We start from the raw sequence: 20,291 nt of genomic DNA on the forward strand, positions 1-20,291 counted from the left end.
CAATTTGGGTATAGAGGAACCTACCTCAACATAATAAATGCTATGTATGAGAAGTCCACAGCAAACATTTCACATAACAGTGAAAAGCTGAAAGCATTTCCTCTAAGATCAGGAACAAGATAAGGATGCCTACTCCCGCCACTTTGATTCAACAAAGTATTGGAAGTCCTAGCCACAGCAATCAGATGAGAAAAAAAATAAAAGGAATGCACATTGGAAAGGAAGAAGTAAAACTGTCACTGTTTGCAGATGAAATGATACTATACATAGAAAATCCTCAAGATGGCACCAAAAACTACTAGAGCACATCAAAGAATTCATTAAAGTTTCAGGATACAAAATTAATATGGAGAAATTTGTTGCATTTCTATACATTAACAATGAACTATCAGAAAGAGAAATTAAGAAAACAGTCCCATTTACAATTGCATCCAAAAGAATAAAATACCTAGGAATAGATCTAACTATGGAGGTAAAAGACCTGTACTTGGAAAATTGTAAGTCACTGATGAAATAAATTGAAGACAATAGAAACAGATGGATGTGTTCATGGATTGGAATAATTAATATTTTTAAAATGATCCTACTATCCAAGGCAGTCTACATATTCAGTGCAATCCCTATCAAAATACCAATGGCATTTTTCACAGAACTAGAACAAATAGTTCTAAAATTTGTATAGAAGCACAAAGACCTTGAATAGCTGAAACATTCTTGAGAAAGAAGAACAAAGCTCGACGTATCACGTTCCCTTACCTCAAACTATACTGCACAGCTACAGTCATCAAAACAGTATGATACTGGCGGAAAAACAGACACATAGATCAGTGGAACAAAATAGCCCATAAGTGAACCCACACTCATATGGGCAATTGATCTACCACAAAGGAAGCAAGAATATACAGGGGAAAAGACAACATCTTCAATAAATGGTCCTGGGAAAACTGGACAGCTACATGCAAAAGAATCAAACTGGATTAATCTGTCACACCATGCACAAGTATAAATGCAAAGTGGATTAAAGATTTAAATATAAGACCTGAAACCATAAATTCTGGAGGGATACATAGGCAATACTCTCTTTGACATCAGTCTTAATAATATTTTTGGGGATATGTCTCCACAGGTAAGGCAAACAAAAGTAAAAATAAACAAATGGGACTACATCAAACTAAAAAGCTTTTGTACAGTGAAGGAAACTATCAACAAAAGGAAAAGGCTACCTCCTGAATGGGAGAAGATATTTGCAAATGATATATCTGATAAAGGGTTAATATCCAAAGTATACAAAGAGCTCATACAACACAACATCCAAAAAACAACCTGATTAAAAAATGAGCAGAGGATCTGGATAGACATTTTTTCAGAGAAGACAGACAGATTGCCAACAGGCACATGAAAAGATGCTTAACATCACTAATCATCAGAGAAATGCAAATCAGAAGCACAATTAGATATCACCTCACACCTGTCAGAATAGCTGTCAATAAAAAAGACAACAGATAACAAGTGTTGGTGAGGGTGTGGAGAGAAGGGAACCCTCATGCACTATTGGTAAGGATGTAAATTGGTCAGCCACTGTGGAAAGTAATATGGAGATTCCTCAAGAAATTAAAAATAGAGCTGCCAAAAAAAAAAAGAAAAAGGAAAAAAGAACTGCCATATGATCCAGCAATTCCACTCCTGAAAAAAACAAAAACACTATTTTGAAAAGATGTATGCACCCCTATGTTTATTGCAGCATTCTTTACAATAGCCAAGATATGGAAGCAACCCAAGTGCCCATTGTAGATGAATGGATAAAGAGGTGTTACATATATATATATGTATACATGTATATATAAATATATACATACAATGGAATATTATTCAGCCATAAAAAATGAAATCTTGTCATTTGTGACAACTTGGATGGACCTAGAGAGAATTATGCTAAGTGAAATAAATCAGACATAGAAAAACAAATACTGTATGATTTCACTTATATGTGGACTCTGAAAAACAAAACAAATGAACATACATAGCAAAACAGAAACAGTTGTGGATATAGAGAACAAACAGGTAGTTGCCAGAGGGCAGAGGGTCGGAGGAAGGAAAGAAGTAAGTGAGGGAGCTTAAGAGGTACCAACTTCCACTTGCAAAATAAATGAGTCATGGGTATGAAATGTACAGTGTCGGAAATATAGTCAATAGCTATGTAATATCTTTGTAAGGTGACATATTGTAACTTTTTTTTTGAAATGTATAGAAATACCAAATAACTTTGTTGTGTAACAGGAACTAACATAATGTTGTAGGTCAGTTATACTTCAAAAATGAACAAACATAAAATAAACTCAATAGACAAAGAGCAGATTTGTGGTTACCAGAGGTAGGGGGTGGGGGGAGTGGGGAAACTGGATGAAGGTTGTCAAAAGGTACAAACTCCTAGTTATAAGATAACTAAGAACTAGCGATGTAATGCACAACACGACAAATAGAATTAACGCTGCTGTTTGTTATATATGAAAGTTGTTAGGAGAGTAAATCCTAAGAGTTCTCATCACAAGGAAAATATTTTTTCCTACTTCTTTAATTGCGTATCTATGTTTGATGATGGATGTTCACTAAACTTATTGTGATAATCATTTCATAATGTATGTAAGTCAAATCTTTATGCTGTACATGTTAAACTTACACAGTGCATGTGACAGTTGTATCTCAATAAAACTGGAAGGAAAAAAAAAGAATCTGAGTACCCTTTACCTATCACTTTCCATGCCGGTCCCCACTCGTTCTCCATAGCCCCCCCTTCTCCAGTCTAAGCAACCACTTATCTACTATCTGTCTCTAGGTTTCTCTCTTTTGGACATTTTGTATGAATGGAATCTTATAGTGTGTGGTCTTTTGTGACTGACTTTCAATTATCAAAATGTTTTCAGTGTTTATGTTGTAGCATGTTTAAGTACTTCGTTTCTTTTTATGGCTGAATAATATTCCATTGTGTGTGTGTATATACACACACACACACACACACAGTATTTTATTCATTCTTTAGTTGAACATTTGGGTTGTTTTTCCACCTTTCAGCTGTTATAAATATTGCTGTGTTAGCTCTTTTCTGCACAGCTTCCCAAATATTTATTGAAAGAATAAATATAGAATCACATTTAAATTCCTAGAATAAACCTTATTATTTTTTTCAATGGTACATTATTCTTTTGACACATTGATAGATTACGTTTGTTAGTGTTTTATTTATAAGTTTTACATCTTTAATCACATGTCACACTGGTCTGAGGTTTATCATGGTTTGATATTAAGGTTATGTTAGCTTCATGACATGATTTGGGGTTCTTTGTATTTTATTTTCATGTGGCCTGCAGTATTTTAACATTAGAATTAACAGTTCTTTAAAGTTTAGGTAAAATTTAACTTTGAATCCATCTGATCCAGATGCCATTTTCAATGGAAGAACTTTTGTCTCCTTTCCATTTTCTTGTAGTCTTTAAAAAAATTTTCTACTTCATTTGAGTTAATTTTGGTAATTTGAATTTTGCTATGAAATTACCTGCTCCTTTAGATATTCAAAGTTATTGTCATAAGATTTAAGTGGTATTCTTTTATATTTCTTTTGGTTGCTCATCTATATGTGGTCATTTCTCCTTTATCAATCCTATTCATATTATATTTCTCTTTTTCTTTTTTCTTTAATCATGCTTGTGAAGATTTTGTTTATTAGCTTTTCAAAAGTTTGGTTTTAGATTTATTTTTTCTTTCTGTTGTTTGCCTATTAATGGGCTTGAAAAATCAGTCTCTCTCTCTCTCTCTCTCTCTCTAAAGGTTTCACAGTTTTCATCCTACTTCCTTTCTTCCTCACATCATGTTTGGATTTTTGTGTTATCTATTGTTTTTCTTTCTGGGTTTTTCAGCCTTTGATTCTGGGAAAATCTTAATCTTTCTAAAAGTGTCTACTCTGTTTACTTTCTCCCCTTTCTTTCTGGGAATCCTTTTAGATAGTTATTGACACTTTTAGATTTCATCTGTGTATCTTAGCTCTTTGAAAATGTTTATATTTTCGACTCTGTTTTTTTAATACTTTTAGGAGAATTTCTAGACCTGAACTTACTGCTCATTAGTATGATGTTTCCTTCTATTCATTTTGCTAGTTAACTCATCCTTTGAGTTTTTTCTTTCAGCAGTTTCAAAAATGTACTCATTCAATTGGTGGATGTTTATTAAGTTTATTTTAAATTTGTGTTCCCTTTGGTCTGTTCATTCTGTTTCCTGTGGTGTAGATTGTTCAGTTTGTTGCCTTTCTCTCATAATGCTCATACTCTGCAAGTATCTGGTTATCTTTTTCCTGGGAGTACCAAGTTATAAGCTAGTAATATTTACATGAGGAGAAGAATGAAAGCATTAGGCTCTGATTTGTGTTTCTTTGGATGATTTCAGAGAGCAGAGGTGGGGACGTAAGGGCTTGATTTGGGGTGATATGGCTTAAGAGTTGATTCCAAAAAGAACTTCCTGTTTACTTGGTTAGAGGCGTGATCTTCTCCAGGTCCTACCATCCTCTGTTCTCTTTGTGGAGTAGGGTGAGGATAGAACACGCAGGGGCCTTGCAGGTGTCTGTACTTGTTACCACTTCCCAAACCAGCTGTTCTCTGATGCCTACCTGATTTTTCTTTTTTAACATTTTTATTGGAGTATAATTGCTTTACAATAGTGTGTTCATTTCTGCTGTATAACAAAGTGAATCAACTATACATATACATATATCCCCATATCTCCTCCCTCTGGCGTCTCCCTCCCATGCTTACCTGATGTTATAATTTCCTTTACTCTCCAGATGGCCCTGGGGTGGTAACAGAGCTTTCCTGTTTCATTGCATTGTGTGGGGTGGGAATTCTCTGCCCAGAGCAATATGAAGAATGGAAAAGGTCACAACTAAGAAGACTTTCCCAGTCTGTAACACTTGGCCCTCTCTATCTCTTGACTGCTGTTTCCCTCCCATTCTGGAAGCCAGTTACTTAATGTTTCTTCTTATACTATCTGTTGCTTTTGTATAATCTCCAGAGTTGGGTTGGAGGAAGAGAACCAGGAGGACATATAGTTTGACATCTTGCACAGGAACAGAAGCTACAATATTTTAAAATTATCTATTTGTGTCTGTGCCCATCACAAAACAACTCATTATGGTAAGGATTGTTTCATGTATCTTATCACAGTTCAGGGTAAGACCTGGTTCCTAGTTAAATGATTGTTGAAAGAGTATCATTTCAAAGGATTCTTCCATTAAAAACACAAGTTAACTACCGATACAGAGCTTTCTTAATGTTGTAAAATAATAACTACATTTATTAAAAATTTGTATGAAAGTTTTTAGGATCATTTAGATCACTTTAGAGGAAGTTACAATCCACAGAGTTAAAACAAAAAGAAGAAAACTAACATAATGTAGTGTTTTATAATTCTTGAAACATTTAACCTATGTTAAGCAGGGCTGTTATTCTTGTCCCCATTTTATAGATGAAATTATGAATCAGAGATGACAAGAACTTATCTGAGACCAAACAGCTAATAAGTGATGAGCTAATATGTGGGGCTGCAAACAAGTCTCCTGACTTGAATTCTGTAAAGACTAATGCTTTTCTTCTTTATTCCTCAGTGCTTTGCTATCTTAGTGGCTATTTGATCAATGGAATTGAACTGACCTATAATGTTCTGTCCTCTCATGTTTTTGTTCTGTGAAGTGAAACTCAATGGCTTTCATGGAGAATTTAAATTTAAAGCCAAAGTCCTTACAAAGGGCTTTTGAGGCCCTTCATGATCTCTCTCTGTTTCCCATCCACCCTTTTCATCTATTCTCCTCTGTGTTCATATTTATTCTGCCACACTGGACTTCTTACTACCTTCCAGTATGCCAGGCATGCTGTTCACTCTGCTAGAAATGCCTTCTCCAGAGTGGCATCTTCACCTCCTTCAAATCTTTGTACAAAGGTAACGTTCTCAATTACACTTTCCAATACTATCCTATTTAAAAGTGCAAACCATCTCCCATTATATACACTTCTCATCCCCTTTGCTTGAATTGTTTTTCCGTTAGCACTCAGAGCATAACTCTTCTAGTACACTCTACAATTTATTATTCACTGAATTATGGTCTGTCTTTCCTCATTAAAATGTCAGTTCTAGTGCCTGGCATAGTACATGGCTCAATAAACATTTGTTGAAAGAATGAATGCAGGAAGGAAATTCAATTGATTAAAGTAAACTTTGCTAGTAATACTTGATTGTTTTTAATTTAGAAGTTGAACATTTTGAAGTCCCTTTAGCCAGGAGTATGTGTTCATGAATAGTGTGGAAATTTACTCTAATTCACTAAGATTTGTTTATCAATTTAATGTTTCTTCTGAGTTTTAATGCATGTCAATTTACATAAAGTCTATTGACTTTCTTGCAGAAATGATATGATTCTCGGTAACATAGGTAACAATATAGAGTCTCTGTAGAGTCTCTGTTTAGTAAACAGCAATATAGTATTGGCAGCAAAGTTAGTATTATTCGAAACACTACTTGAGATCTAAGTTGATTCTGGTTTTCTTTAGAATATGAAACCATCATATGACCATTGAAATCTTGAAGTAGGTAGCGATTGATGTCACCTTGATATGTTTTGAAAATTTAAATGATGAACTGTGTTTTCATTTTCATATTTTAAGAAGAACATTGTTAGTTCCAATCATTTTATGATTATATATATAATATTTTAATTATGTACTCAATATTTGTGTTCATATGGTAAAGTAGGAATTTTCTTTATTAGCCTTTACTTTTATTTCAACATTTCTTTTTTTTCTTATAGGTTTGCTTTGAGGTCACATTGATATGAAATATGGAGTCACCTTTAATAACTTCACCTGGGAAAGAGAAAGACTTCTTTCTTATTGAAGAAACGCGAGGAAAACAAATGACCAAATGAATCGTACCAAATGCTAACTCTACATCTTTTTGTATCATCTGTTTTTAAAACCATCAAGACAAATGACTTGTGCTTTAAAGAATATGATTTGTTCATCGATGTTACTTTAGCAGTTTTAAAAAAATCTTTTTCACCTTAAACTGTACTCTTGTAAAATTTAACACAGAGATTTTTAAATCTTTAAGGCCTTGTTTAAAATAGCTTTCTTTTTTAGTTTTCAGAACTTCAATGCTTATGTATCCTTTTTTTACTTGACAAAGTCCTCAAAACTACAACATCAGGAAAGATATGGACTTGGAAACTTATGTTATGGTAATAGACTGCAGCGAATTTAAGTGGACCATTCAAGAAACCATCCATTTTATCATCAGAAGTATCACATAAGTATATAATTCTTAGCTTTAATGCAAACAAAGTTGCTTGAAAATGGCATGGGTAAAATTCTTACGGAAACCTGGTGGCAATCTTGGAAAAACTTATCAACCTGGGAGTATGCTATCCCTAGCCCCTACCAAAGGCTTGTTGAATGAACCAGGACAAAACAGCTGCTTTCTTAATAGTGCTGTACAGGTGAGACCATAATTTCTTGTTAAATTTTAAAAAGCGCCTTTCAGGAAATTCTTTGCTTAATCCTTCTTTAACTTGTAAATTAAGAATAAAGTTATTGACTAGAATGACTTTTTAATATCACTTTCAATAGTAGCAAAATATTTTGACTGGGCATTTTGGTTTTTATAATAAATGGAAATGTTTTTTTCAACAGAATGATACATTGCTAGGGTATAAAAATATCTTGTGGCTTAAAATGTTTACTTAGTAAATTAAGAATGTTTCTAAAATACATAAAATTATTTTCTTGAATTAGCTAGTCAACCCCTCTCTCCCCCCTTTTTTTTTGTTTAAGAAATCCAGTAGGATCCCCATAGACAGCATAAAAAGAAACAAGCTGCATGGATTGAAATGAGAATGCAGAGTTTTTAATCTCAGTACTCAAATTCCTTTCACCCCCCCACCATGGCCTTAAATCCCCTCTGTAGAATCATAATTTGGACACCACTGTTGTAGTTAAATTAACAGTTAATTCATTTTGCTTCAGTCCTTGTTGAAATTCTTTTAATTAGCAAATATGTATTAATCCAACTTTCTGCCTTGCATAAATATCTTTCTTATGTATGATAGTTTTTATTCAACATTTTCAGATTTTGTAGGGGCCTGTATCCTTCTGACCGTTGATTGTATAGTACTAAGGATGAGGAAGATTTAGAATATTGGAATGTTACTCTATTGACGCTAGAATATACCTTAAAATATTTTATTGAAAATAAATAGCTTTTTACATGTTTTCTTTCTATTGCTTTTTTTTCCTCCTGAAAACTGAGAGTAGAAAGAGAAATATTGCTTAATTAACTCATTTGATAAATGAACACATCTAGAATGTGTCAAGTGCTCAGACATCTGACTCAGACTTGTGTTCTTAATTGTCCTCTGTCCGGGACATATGTCAAACTTGAAAGTTTTATAACTCACTCAGGGAAACAGAAGCAATTGGTATTAGAAAAGCATTAATTCTAATTTATGTTGGGACCTTTAAATGACAGTCACTGTTCTGCCCTGGCTGAAGGATCCCTTTGGCATTAAGTGCTGTGAGAAGGGCAGGAAAATATTTAGTGAATGACACCCAATATAGAGAAATACCAGACTCCAAAAGACATGGAATTATATGCTTTTATTGAATCAGGCTCTGAGAAAGAGCTTCTGTCATTTCAAATCTTCTCCTGTTACCCCTTTTCCAGTTCTTTTTTTACATTTATGTATTTCCCTCTGTGTCTGTCCCTTTTTTTGGCTCCCAAAACACCGTGTATAGTTCAGAGAGATGAAAAGCTTATTATAACAAAAGAAAATTCTGAGCAAGGACACTTACGTGGTAAAGAAAATGGAGAGGTATTCCTATGTTGATATATTTTTTTTTAAAAAAATGAACAGTCCACTGACCTTTGCCATGAAGGTTATTTCTACTTATCTACATAGCTACCAGTTATGGTGCTCATCACTCCTTTGTGTGGATCCAGCTTGCCACCTGGTATCATTTCTTCTGCTTGAAGGATGACTTTTGTTATTGAAAGATATTTTCATTCATTAAAGAAGTTTAAGTTGACAGTTTTTCTTTTAGTATTTTAAAGATTTTGCTCATCTGTCTTCTGGCTTGCATTACTTCTCCTGGAAAACTATTGTCATTCTTATCTTTGTTCTTGTGTTTGTAATGTGCCCCTTTTTTTCTGGCTGCTTTTAAGATTTTCTTTTTTTAACTGGTTTAAAGCAATTTGGTTATGATGTGCCTTGATATAGTTTTCTACATGCTTCTTGTGTTTGGGTCCATTGAGCATCTTAGACCCATGGCTTTATAATTTTAATCAAATGTGGATGGGCTTCCCTGGTGACGCAGTGGTTAAGAATCCGCCTGCTAATGCAGGGGACACGGGTTCAAGCCCTGGTCCGGGAAGATCCCACATGCTGCAGAGCAACTAGGCCCATGCGGCACAACTACTGAGCCTGCGCTCTAGAGCCCATGAGCCACAACTACGGAGCCTGTGTGCCACAAGTACTGAAGCCCGTGCACTTGGAGCCCGTGCTCTGCAACAAGAGAAGCCACCACAACGAGAAGCCCGCGCACTACAACAAAGAGTGGCCCTCACTCGCTGCAACTGGGGAAAGCCCGCGCGCAGCAATGAAGACCCAACACAGCCAAAAATAAAATAAATAAAATAAAAATAAATTTTAAAAAAATGTGGAAACTCTTTGACCATTATTTCTTCAAATTTTTCTATCCCTCCCCTCCTTTGGAGGATTCCAGTTATTGATACATATGCAGTTGGTTGCTTTAAGTCCCACAGTTCACTGATGTGCTCTTCATTTTCTTTCTCATTCTTTTTTTTTTCTCTCTTTCATTTTGTATGGTTTCTTTTTATTTATTTATTTATTTATTTATTTATTTATTTATTTATGGCTGTGTTGGGTCTTCGTTTCTGTGCGAGGGCTTTCTCTAGTTGCGGCAAGCGGGGGCCACTCTTCATCGCGGTGCACGGGCCTCTCACTATCATGGCCTCTCTTGTTGCGGAGCACAGGCTCCAGATGCGCAGGCTCAGTAATTGTGGCTCACGGGCCTAGTTGCTCCACGGTATGTGGTATCTTCCCAGACCAGGGCTCGAACCCGTGTCCTCTGCATTGGCAGACAGATTCTCAACCACTGCGCCACCAGGGAAGCCCTTGTATGGTTTCTATTGCTGTGTCTTCAAGTTCATTAATTTTTTCTTTTGCAGTGTTTATTTAATCTGCTATTAATCTCACCAGTGTATTTTTAAATCTCAGACATTGTAATTTTCACCTTTAGAAGTTTGCTCTGGGTCTTTTAAAAATCACTTGTGTCTATACTTAACATGTCCAATCTTTTCTCTGTCCTCTTGAATATATGAATACAGTTATAATAATTGTTTTAATGTACTTGTCTACTAATTCTGTCTGTGCAAATTCTGTTCTTTTTTTTTTTCTTTCTAGGTTTGGAATATATTTTCTTGTTTCTTGTAATGCCTGGTAATTTTTAAAATTTTATTGATTTATTTATTTTTGGCTGCATTGGGTCTTCGTCACTGCGTGTGGGCTTTCTTTAGTTGAGGTGAGCAGGGGCTCCTCTTCATTGTGATGCACAGGCTTCTCATTGTGGTGGCTTCTCGTTGCGGAGCTGGGCTCTAGGCGCTCGGGCTTCAGTAGTTGTGGCATGCGGGTGTCAGTAGTTGTGCTTATGGGCTCTAGAGTGCAGGCTCAGTAGTTGTGGTGCACGGGCTTAGTTGCTTCGTGGTATGTGGGATCTTCCTGGACCAGGGCTCAAACCCGTGTCCCCTGTGTTGGCAGACAGATTCTTAACCATGGTGCCACCAGGGAAGCCCATGCCTGGTAATTTTTGATTGGATGTCAGACGACATTTTAAGTTTTACTTTGTTGGGTGATGAGTATTTTTATATTCCTAAAAATATTCTTGAATGTTGTTCTGGGATAGGATTAGTTTATTTAGAAACAGTTTGATCATTTTACGTTTAAGCTTTGAAGGCAGTACCAGAACTGCGTTTATTCTGGGGTTAATTTCTCTGCTAGTGGGGAGGGACCCTTCTTTCTTTAACTGATGCTCTGTGAATTATGATGTTTTCCACTTTGGCTGTTGGGAACAGGCACTGCCCTGAACTGATACGTGCTTTGGGCATTCCATCTAATCTTTTGGGATTTTCTTTCCTGGTCTCAGGTAGTTTCCTCACAGTGCTCACCTGAATACTCGAGAGGCCCCCTCACGAGCTCTGGTGTTAACTGTGTGCAGCTCTCCCCACTGCAGCACTCTGTCCCGCCAACTCTAGCTGCTTTGGCTTCCCTGAACTCCCAGCTCCATCCCTTCAACCCAGGGAATCTGTTGGCCCCTGGTGTTAAAATGTCTACTATATAAACTAATTTACAAAGCCAGTCCTCACTGACAAAACAGCTATTCAAGTAGACTTCTGTCAGAAAAAGCCTGACTTCATTTTTAAAAATTCAGAATATAAATGCTAATATGCAGTTTGATGAGTACTTTTTAAAACTGCTGAGAAATAAATTGTGAAATACTTTTTGTAAGAAATTACTAAAAATGGACATTATTAAAATGTTTTGGATGTAATATAAGTAAGAAAAATGAATTTATATGCCATTTCCCCTTAATTTTTATTTTTTTTATATTATTTTGAGGTCAGGAATATGATGAAAGGTTTATATTCCTTTATTAAATGCATATGCATATATGTATTAATCTTTGGGGAATAACTAAGTAAGAAACATGCATAAACATTCAAAATAACTACATTAATTTTGTTAGGTACCATGTTAAAATGAAAAATGCAAATAATGCAAAAGAAAAATGTTTATATTATAAAATTGCTAAAAACTAATTAGTCCAACAACTAGCTTAGGCTTTAACTTAAAACAGGTGGTACAATATAATCAACATTTTTAAATGAAATAGGATGAAGATTAACTATAATGAAGATAATTTTTGGTATGGATTTGTGAAAATCATTTTTATATTGAGTAGTATACAGAGAAGTCACATAAAATATTTTTTCTGTAGTTTAGATCCAGTGTAAGTTAAACATTTTGCTAACCCTAGAAAACATTACATTTGAAAGACTTAATTCGTAAGCCTTATAAGCAGATTATAGAGTTTTCTCTTTTGGCTGAATATTTTGAACTTTTATTTGATGAGAATGTGATACAATTAAGTAGGTATGCCATATTGGTGTGGTTTTGAGTTCTGTAAGTTAAAAGCAAAGTTAAAATATTTAATAGCTAACATTTATTGTGCTCTTGCTGTGCATTGGTACACTGTGTTTTATCTAATCTAGTTCTTACAGTGATCCTAAGAGATAGGTACTACTTTTATCTTCCTTTCAGTGATGAGAAAACTAAGTTTCAGGAAATATTTTGCTCAAGTCAGCCCAAGAGCTGTAAACAGTAAAGCCAGAATTAGAACCCAGGCAGCCTGTCTTCAGAGGGTGTATCACTAACCACAGTGCTGTGCACTTCCCACAACTGTGCTGTCGTGACCTTCATCTTGACGAATGAATTTTAATGTATATTTTATGGTATGATAGAATATGATATGCAAGAAAGTTATTAAACATTTTCAAGTGCTTTGCAAAACACTGAGTTATTTGTGATAACTAAATGAATCCTATTAGTTATGGTTTAAGGAAAAGCAACTATTAAAGAGAAATTCTGAAATGGCTTTTAGTTACTGAGTTATTAAAAAATAGGAAACTTTTAAAATTATTTGTTTTTATTAACTTTTTTTTTTTGGTTGGGAGAAATGTGAGATGGTGAATGGATTTTCTTGGTTTTATTATTTGAGGAAATGACTGAAAGGTATAGAGAAACTTGAAGATCTTAATTGTTTGTTGTAATAGTATTTACAACAACAAATAGCAGGTTGCATTCAATGCATGCCACTTGTGTACTGGGCACTGCTCTAAACACTTCACATATTACATACATATATTTAATCCTTACAAGCAGTCTATGAGGCTGACACAGTTATCCCCATTGTATAAATTTCAGATTTTTCTAGAATGATTTTAAGTATTACACTGATTTATTTAAACAACTACAGTCTTTCTTATTTTGTTTTTGTTTTTTTAGTAGTAAATGATTGGATAATTACAGCAAATATATTCAGGTTATTTTTTAACTGCTGCTTCATATTATTCTGTACCCCCATGACTACACAGATGCCCCGTTTTTCACTCAGTGTACAATGACCACACAGGTCTCTGCCGTTTTTTCTTGCCACTACATACTGACCCTTATTTGGTACACCCTGACTTTTAACTGCAATTATATTTCCTTCCTAAATTTCAGTTCATTCCAAGTATTATAATCACTTCCTCTCTCAAGTCTCTGCCAAGTCCTGCATTCAGTATCCCTTGTTTCCTGTTCATATAAATTCCTTAACTGAGGAGTTATATTTTTCTTGTTCTGTGCCTGTCATGGTTTTTACATGTGAATCCATAGTAATATTTTCTAAATCCATCTTTTATATATGAACTACATGTATATAGCAGTTTTGTACTTATTATTTTTAGTAGTATATATCTGATTATGTACAAGAGATTAAAAGAAGTTACTAGCCTTCCGCAATTTAAAAAATATTTAAATCCGTCTTTCATCCCAGTGAGAAAAATATTACTGTGTTTCTTTCTTTCTTCACATCTCACTATTTTTTAGGTTTTATGGCACTTAGATATATTCCGAAGAAGCTTGCGGGTTCTGAATGGACATGTTTGTCCGAGAGATGCCTGCATATTTTGTGCATTGAAGGTAACCTTTTAATAGTTCTGAAAAATTACTATTGTTTCTCAAAAGTTTTAATTTTATTTGATAGTTTGGTGTGTTTGACATATTTGGTTAGTTTATTTGTAATTAAAGTTATTGTCAAGTGACTTACAGTTTTGAAGAGGAATTCTTAAAGTATGACTTATTCAGGTTTACGGATCCATTTTCCTGTGTTAGGAACATTATATTTTTCATTATTTTGAAATAATCATTTAACAGATGTTTTTTGAGTTACTACTGAATTCTGGGCACTGCTGTAGTTACTAAGGATACAGCAGTGAACGGAACTAATAAAAATCCCTGTTCTCATGTAGCTTATCTTCATGTAAGGGAGAAGAAAATAAATAAACAAAATATAAAGTATGTTAGGTAATAGAAGGAAATATAAATCAGGGGTAGGTACTAGAGAGTGTTGAGTAGCAAGGAAAGCCTCACTGAGAAAATGACATTTAAATCACAACTTGGAAAAGGTGATGGAGTGGACTAGAGCCTTCCAGGCAAGCAGGGACACAGCAGCTGCAAAGGCCCTGAGGTGGGAGTGTGTGTGACATATTCAAGGAAACCTGACTGGTGGCAGAAGCTTTGTGAGCAAGGGGGACAGTGATAGGAGATGAGCTCAAGAGGTAAGGTGAGTTGTGGTGACTTCAAAAATGTCTGCAGATTCTTTTGCACTCTTCTATTGAAAGGTAGAGTCTAATTCCTTGAATATGGGTTGCCCCTAATGTTTCATTTCCATCATATAGAATGTGGCAGAAATGAGATTAGGGTAGATTAGAAAAAGTGATAAAGCTTCCACCTGGCTCTGTCTGTTGGGGTGCCCATTCTTGCAAGTGAGTTGCCATGCTATGAGGAAGCCAAGCTGGTCATAGCTACAGCCAAGTTCCCGGCCAACAGGCAGCACCAACAACCAGCATCAACCTCTAGACACTAGTGAGCGACCTTCAGATGACTCCCAAGTTCCAGCATTCAGACTATTACAGATGACTGCAAGTGGGGCAGAGTTGAGCTGTCCTCACCCAAACTGCAAACTTGTGATCAAAATAAATGTTAGTTTTAGTACCTAAGATTTGGGGTGGTTTTGTTATGCAGCACTAAATAACTGGAACAGGAGTCCAGATTGTGTAGGGCCTTCTAGACCTTTGTGAGGACCTTGACTTTTACTCCTGAGTGATTTAGGAAGTCGTGGGATTGTTTTGAGTGGAGGAGTGATATAACCTGTGTTAAGTAGGTATAATATTTGGACTAGATCTCTTTGGCTCCTTGGATGAGAATATATAGAATAGGGACAAAGGCAGAGATGGGGAGTCCAGTATATATTAGCAAGTCATTTATGTCATTGAAATTTTTGCCCAAGAATTTAAGATTTGATTAATATGTTTTCAGAAATAAGTATTTCAGTCTTTTACATTCTTGAGTATTCTTAGTACACACACATATACATAATACAGGAAAATAAAAGGTAGTTTTCATGCTTTATTTTGACTTACATTCCTAAAAAGGCTGTTTGAATAAGTCACCAAAGGAGGCAATTTTATTTTATTTTATTAAAAAAAAATTTTTAAATTTAATTTTATTTATTTTTTTATACAGCAGGTTCTTATTAGTCATCAATTTTATACACATCAGTGTATACATGTCAATCCCAATCAGGAGGCGATTTTATATTCTCTTTTCTATATGGCAAAAATAGGGTTGATGAATGAACTTACATCAGATTACAGTATCGCATTTTATTTACTCTGCAGTAAATTTTGAATGTTTTGTCCAGGTGTAAAAACTAGTTAAATTTTCTAGCTCAGGTCTTCCCATAGCCTTACACATCACCTGCCTCTTTCCCCTGCTTGTGTCCCCTGCCTCAAAACACCTGTTCGCGTGCGCGCGCACACACACACACACACACATACACTGCACTGTCCTCCTTGCAGTTTCTCAGAGCTGGCTTTCATCTCTGAGTGTTTTCATTATTATTCCTTTTGTCTAGAATGATTTTATTCCAGATGTCCCTGGCTAACCCCCTTATTTCCTTTATGCCTCTCCTTAAATGTTATTTTTCCATCAGTGAGACCTTCCTTGACTACCCTTGGTAATAGGTAAGCTCCCTCCCTTTCTCCTACCCCCAGCATCCCTATCCCTATTACACTACTTTATCTTTCTCTCTTGTATTGTATTTCTTTGTTTTTCTCTATTGTACTTATTACATTCTGACATATAATTACTTATTTGCCCTCTCCTTATTACTACAACTAGAACGTATGCTCCATGAGGGCAGGGTCTTTGTTTTCTGGTGTAGAACAATGCCTCACTTATACTGGACAATCAAAAAAATAGATGTTAAAGGAACATCAGTCTTGTGTAGGATTAATATCTTAAACATTACCTGGAAAAGTTGACTACCTAAATAAGAAATGACTTGTGAAAATATTTTTCATTTTTTATCATTTGTAATTGTAGCTAAAAATTTTGGTTCTGGATATCTAATATCACTTGGCATCTTTCTTTTTAAATTTCTTATTTGTAAATTAAATTTTCTTGTATCAGTGGAACAGATTCTTGAAATATTTTCTAGCCTACCATATGTTGATCTTAAAAGCAATTTTTTTTTGAGATGACATACCCCTTGAGCTAATTAATATAGCACTTAATATGATCAATCCTTATTTGGTGGTTTATCACAGCAAACTTTATTTTTTCCCCACTTGCACTCACCTAAGATGATTGTCATAACACTGGAACTTATTAAAAAGTTTTTCTTGCTTAAATTCAATAAAGAAAATAGAAGACCAGATTAACACCTATAATTTAATGTTCTTGAATGATGTTCCCACTGTTTCAAGTCTAGTGAGTTCCTACTGTTTTATTTGATTATATGTTTATTTTTGTATAACATAATTTTAATTCCTACCGTACACTTTAAGATTTAAAGCAACTCATCTCAAAACTCTTTCTAAACAACTTAGATCATAGTCAGCTAGGGAACAGTTTAAAAATGGGCCTCATCTCAATCAGAATCTCTGAGGATGGGATCTGAGAACTTTACGTGTTTAATTCTTATGCACTAACATTTGATTTAGAGGCTGGGGCAAGCATTTCTACATATTACTCATAGAAATAATTAATTTTTTGTATGGAATTTTAAAGCAAAAGACTGTTAGTTTGAGTATAGAGTTTCGAGTTTTGCTGTTGAAATGAAATTGCTCAAGTGTTTTTTAGTTGTTGGTGTTAAACTTACTGGTTGATGTATTTGTTGATTCCCAGACAATATTTCAACAGTTTCAACACAGTCGAGAAAAAGCACTTCCTTCGGATAACATAAGGCATGCACTTGCAGAAAGTTTCAAAGATGAGCAGCGATTTCAGCTTGGCCTTATGGATGATGCTGCAGAGTGCTTTGTAAGTATTTCTGATAATCCTTAAGTCAGAATGGCAGTTGGCATTCCTTAAATTATGCACCTTTTGAGACAAATGAAACATAAGTTTATAGCAGTGGAAAAGTATTGGAACTGCTCAGTAGATCCTTGTCTTACCTACCCCTTCAAAGCTCAGTTTAAGTCCACATGTGTTTTGTGTACTTTTGCTTTTGATTATTTGTGCTGCTCTAATTTTTCAGAGTTAGGCTACTAGAATACTTTAAAATTTATTTATTGGAGCAAAAAGGCTTATTATGTATAAATCATAGCACTGAGGTCGTTCTGTTCCACGGGGTTTACATATGCAACACACTCTCCCAGTAACATTTCTCATTACATGCAATGTAATGCATTGCATGCTTCTCTTCGGAAGAGCAGAGGATCTTGATGGGCAGCTGTCAGGGGCAGCAATTCTGATATACACCTTACTCCAGGTTGAGAATCATTGACTGAGGTTGATGTTCTGAGACTGTGTTACCACCATATTGATAAGTAGAGCATTCCTTTGATCAGGGATGTACCTATATACCTTCTTAAATATGCATGTTGATGATTAATCGTTTCAATAACATAGATGTCACCTATATTTAAGACAGCTATTTCTCCTCTTAGTCTTATATCTCTTCAGCAAATTATGTAAATTCTTTCATCAGAAACCCTTTTAAGTTTTGCCTCTCCATGTTATTTCCCTGTCACCATTTCTGTTTAGCTCGGGCCTCTACTCTCAGCATTATTTAAGCCTCCTTACTAGTGTCCTTTTAACCTTATCCTAAGAGTCTTTTTTAACAGCCACCGTATTAATATGATTTTTTTCAGATAAATGCTTGCGCTTCAGATATTTCTGTGATTCACATCTGACTCTCTTCTGACATTTAAGGCTCTTTAAATTTAAACTCCAGTTTATCTCTTTGCTTCCTTCCTGAATTTTCCCTTCTGGTGAGATAGTTTCAGTCCATTCCTCACACATGTCTTTTAAATTCCTGTTTTATAGCCTTTGCTCAAGTTCCTGAAATATTCAAAACTTTCCTAATCTATTATTTGTTAAAGTTCAACGTAAGTCACATCTACTAGATAATGCATCATCAAAGCACCCCAATCCGTTCTCCAAATTTTTGAAGAATTTATTACTCTCTATAGAATTCATTTGGCATTTATGTTTTCTTTTTTTTTTTTTTAACATCTTTATTGAAGTATAATTGCTTTACAATGGTGTGTTAGTTTCTGCTTTATAACAAAGTGAATCAGTTATACATATACATATGTTCCCATATCTCTTCCCTCTTGCATCTCCCTCCCTCCCACCCTCCCTATCCCACCCCTCTAGGTGGTCACAAAGCACCGAGCTGATCTCCCTGTGCTATGCGGCTGCTTCCCACTAGCTATCTATTTTACATTTGGTAGTGTATATATATCCATGACACTCTCTCACCCTGTCACATCTCACCCCTCCCCCTCCCCATATCCTCAAGTCCATTCTCTAGTAGGTCTGTGTCTTTATTCCCGTCTTGCCACTAGGTTCTTCATGACCTTTTTCTTTTTTTTCCTTAGATTCCATATATATGTGTTAGCATACTGTATTTGTTTTTCTCTTTCTGACTTACTTCACTCTGTATGACAGACTCTAACTCCATCCACCTCATTACAAATGCCTCCATTTCATTTCTTTTTATGGATGAGTAATATTCCATTGTATATATGTACCACATCTTCTTCATCCATTCATCCGATGATGGACATTTAGGTTGCGTCCATGTCCTGGCTATTGTAAATAGAGCTGCAATGAACATTTTGGTACATGACTCTTTTTGAATTATGGTTTTCTCAGGGTATATGCCCAGTAGTGGGATTGCTGGGTCGTATGGTAGTTCTATTTTTAGTTTTTTAAGGAACCTCGGTACTGTTCTCCATAGTGGCTGTATCAATTTACATTCCCACCAACAGTGCAAGGGGGTTCCCTTTTCTCCACACCCTCTCCAGCATTTATTGTTTGTAGATTTTTTGATGATGGCCATTCTGACCGGTGTGAGATGATACCTCATTGTAGTTTTTTTTTTTTTTTTTAAGGATTTTCTTTTTAATTAATTAATTTATTTATTTTTGTCTGTATTGGGTCTTCGGTTCGTGCGAGGGCTTTCTCCAGTTGCGGCAAGCGGGGGCCACTCCTCATCGCGGTGCGGGGACCGCTCTTCATCGCGGTGCGCGGGCCTTTCTCCATCGCGGCCCCTCCCGTTGCGGGGCACAGGCTCCAGACGCGCAGGCTCAGCAATTGTGGCTCACGGGCCCAGCTGCTCCGTGGCATGTGGGATCTTCCCAGACCAGGGCTCGAACCCGTGTCCCCTGCATTAGCAGGCAGATTCTCAACCACTGCGCCACCAGGGAAGCCCCTCATTGTAGTTTTGATTTCCATTTCTCTAATGATTAATGATGTTGAGCATTCTGTCATGTGTCTGTTGGCAAGCTGTGTATCTTCTTTGGAGAAATGTCTATTTAGGTCTTCTGCCCATTTTTGGATTGGGTTGTTTGTTTTTTTGTTATTGAGCTGCATGAGCTGCTTGTAAATCTTGGAGATTAATCGTTTGTCAGTTGCTTCATTTGCAAATATTTTCTCCCATTCTGAGGGTTGTCTTTTCGTCTTGTTTATGGTTTTCTTTGCTGTGCAAAAGCTTTTAAATTTCATTAGGTCCCATTTGTTTATTTGTGTTTTTATTTCCATTTCTCTAGGAGCTGGGTCAAAAAGGATCTTGCTGTGATTTATGTCATAGAGTGTTCTGCCTATGTTTTCCTCTAAGAGTTTGATAGTGTCTGGCCTTTCACTTAGGTCTTTAATCCATTTTGAGTTTATTTTTGTGTATGGTGTCAGGGAGTGTTCTAATTTCATACTTTTACATGTACCTGTCCAATTTTCCCAGCACCACTTATTGAATAGGCTGTCTTTTCTCCACTGTATATGCTTGCCTCCTTTATCAAAGATAAGGTGACCATCTGTGCGTGGGTTTATCTCTGGGCTTTCTATCCTGTTC

At 35.6% G+C, this 20,291-nt stretch overlaps 1 protein-coding gene across 2 annotated transcripts in view; it reads left to right on the forward strand.

Moving 5' to 3' along the window:
• The window catches only part of USP53 (ubiquitin specific peptidase 53), a 75,519-nt gene that overhangs the window by 13,242 nt on the left and 41,986 nt on the right, over positions 1 to 20,291 (forward strand). Inside the window, exons 2-5 of one of the 2 annotated variants that reach the window (XM_057547268.1) lie at positions 5,056 to 5,177; positions 6,845 to 7,531; positions 13,757 to 13,849; positions 17,120 to 17,254. In XM_057547268.1, the coding sequence (XP_057403251.1) occupies positions 7,388 to 7,531; positions 13,757 to 13,849; positions 17,120 to 17,254 (372 nt within the window). In that variant the 5' untranslated portion in view covers positions 5,056 to 5,177; positions 6,845 to 7,387. The remainder of the gene's footprint in view (positions 1 to 5,055; positions 5,178 to 6,844; positions 7,532 to 13,756; positions 13,850 to 17,119; positions 17,255 to 20,291) is intronic. The other variant, XM_057547267.1, reaches the window with a different exon arrangement.

This window comes from Balaenoptera acutorostrata, chromosome 5 (genome assembly GCF_949987535.1).
Source record: "Balaenoptera acutorostrata chromosome 5, mBalAcu1.1, whole genome shotgun sequence".
Lineage (NCBI taxonomy): Eukaryota > Metazoa > Chordata > Mammalia > Artiodactyla > Balaenopteridae > Balaenoptera > Balaenoptera acutorostrata.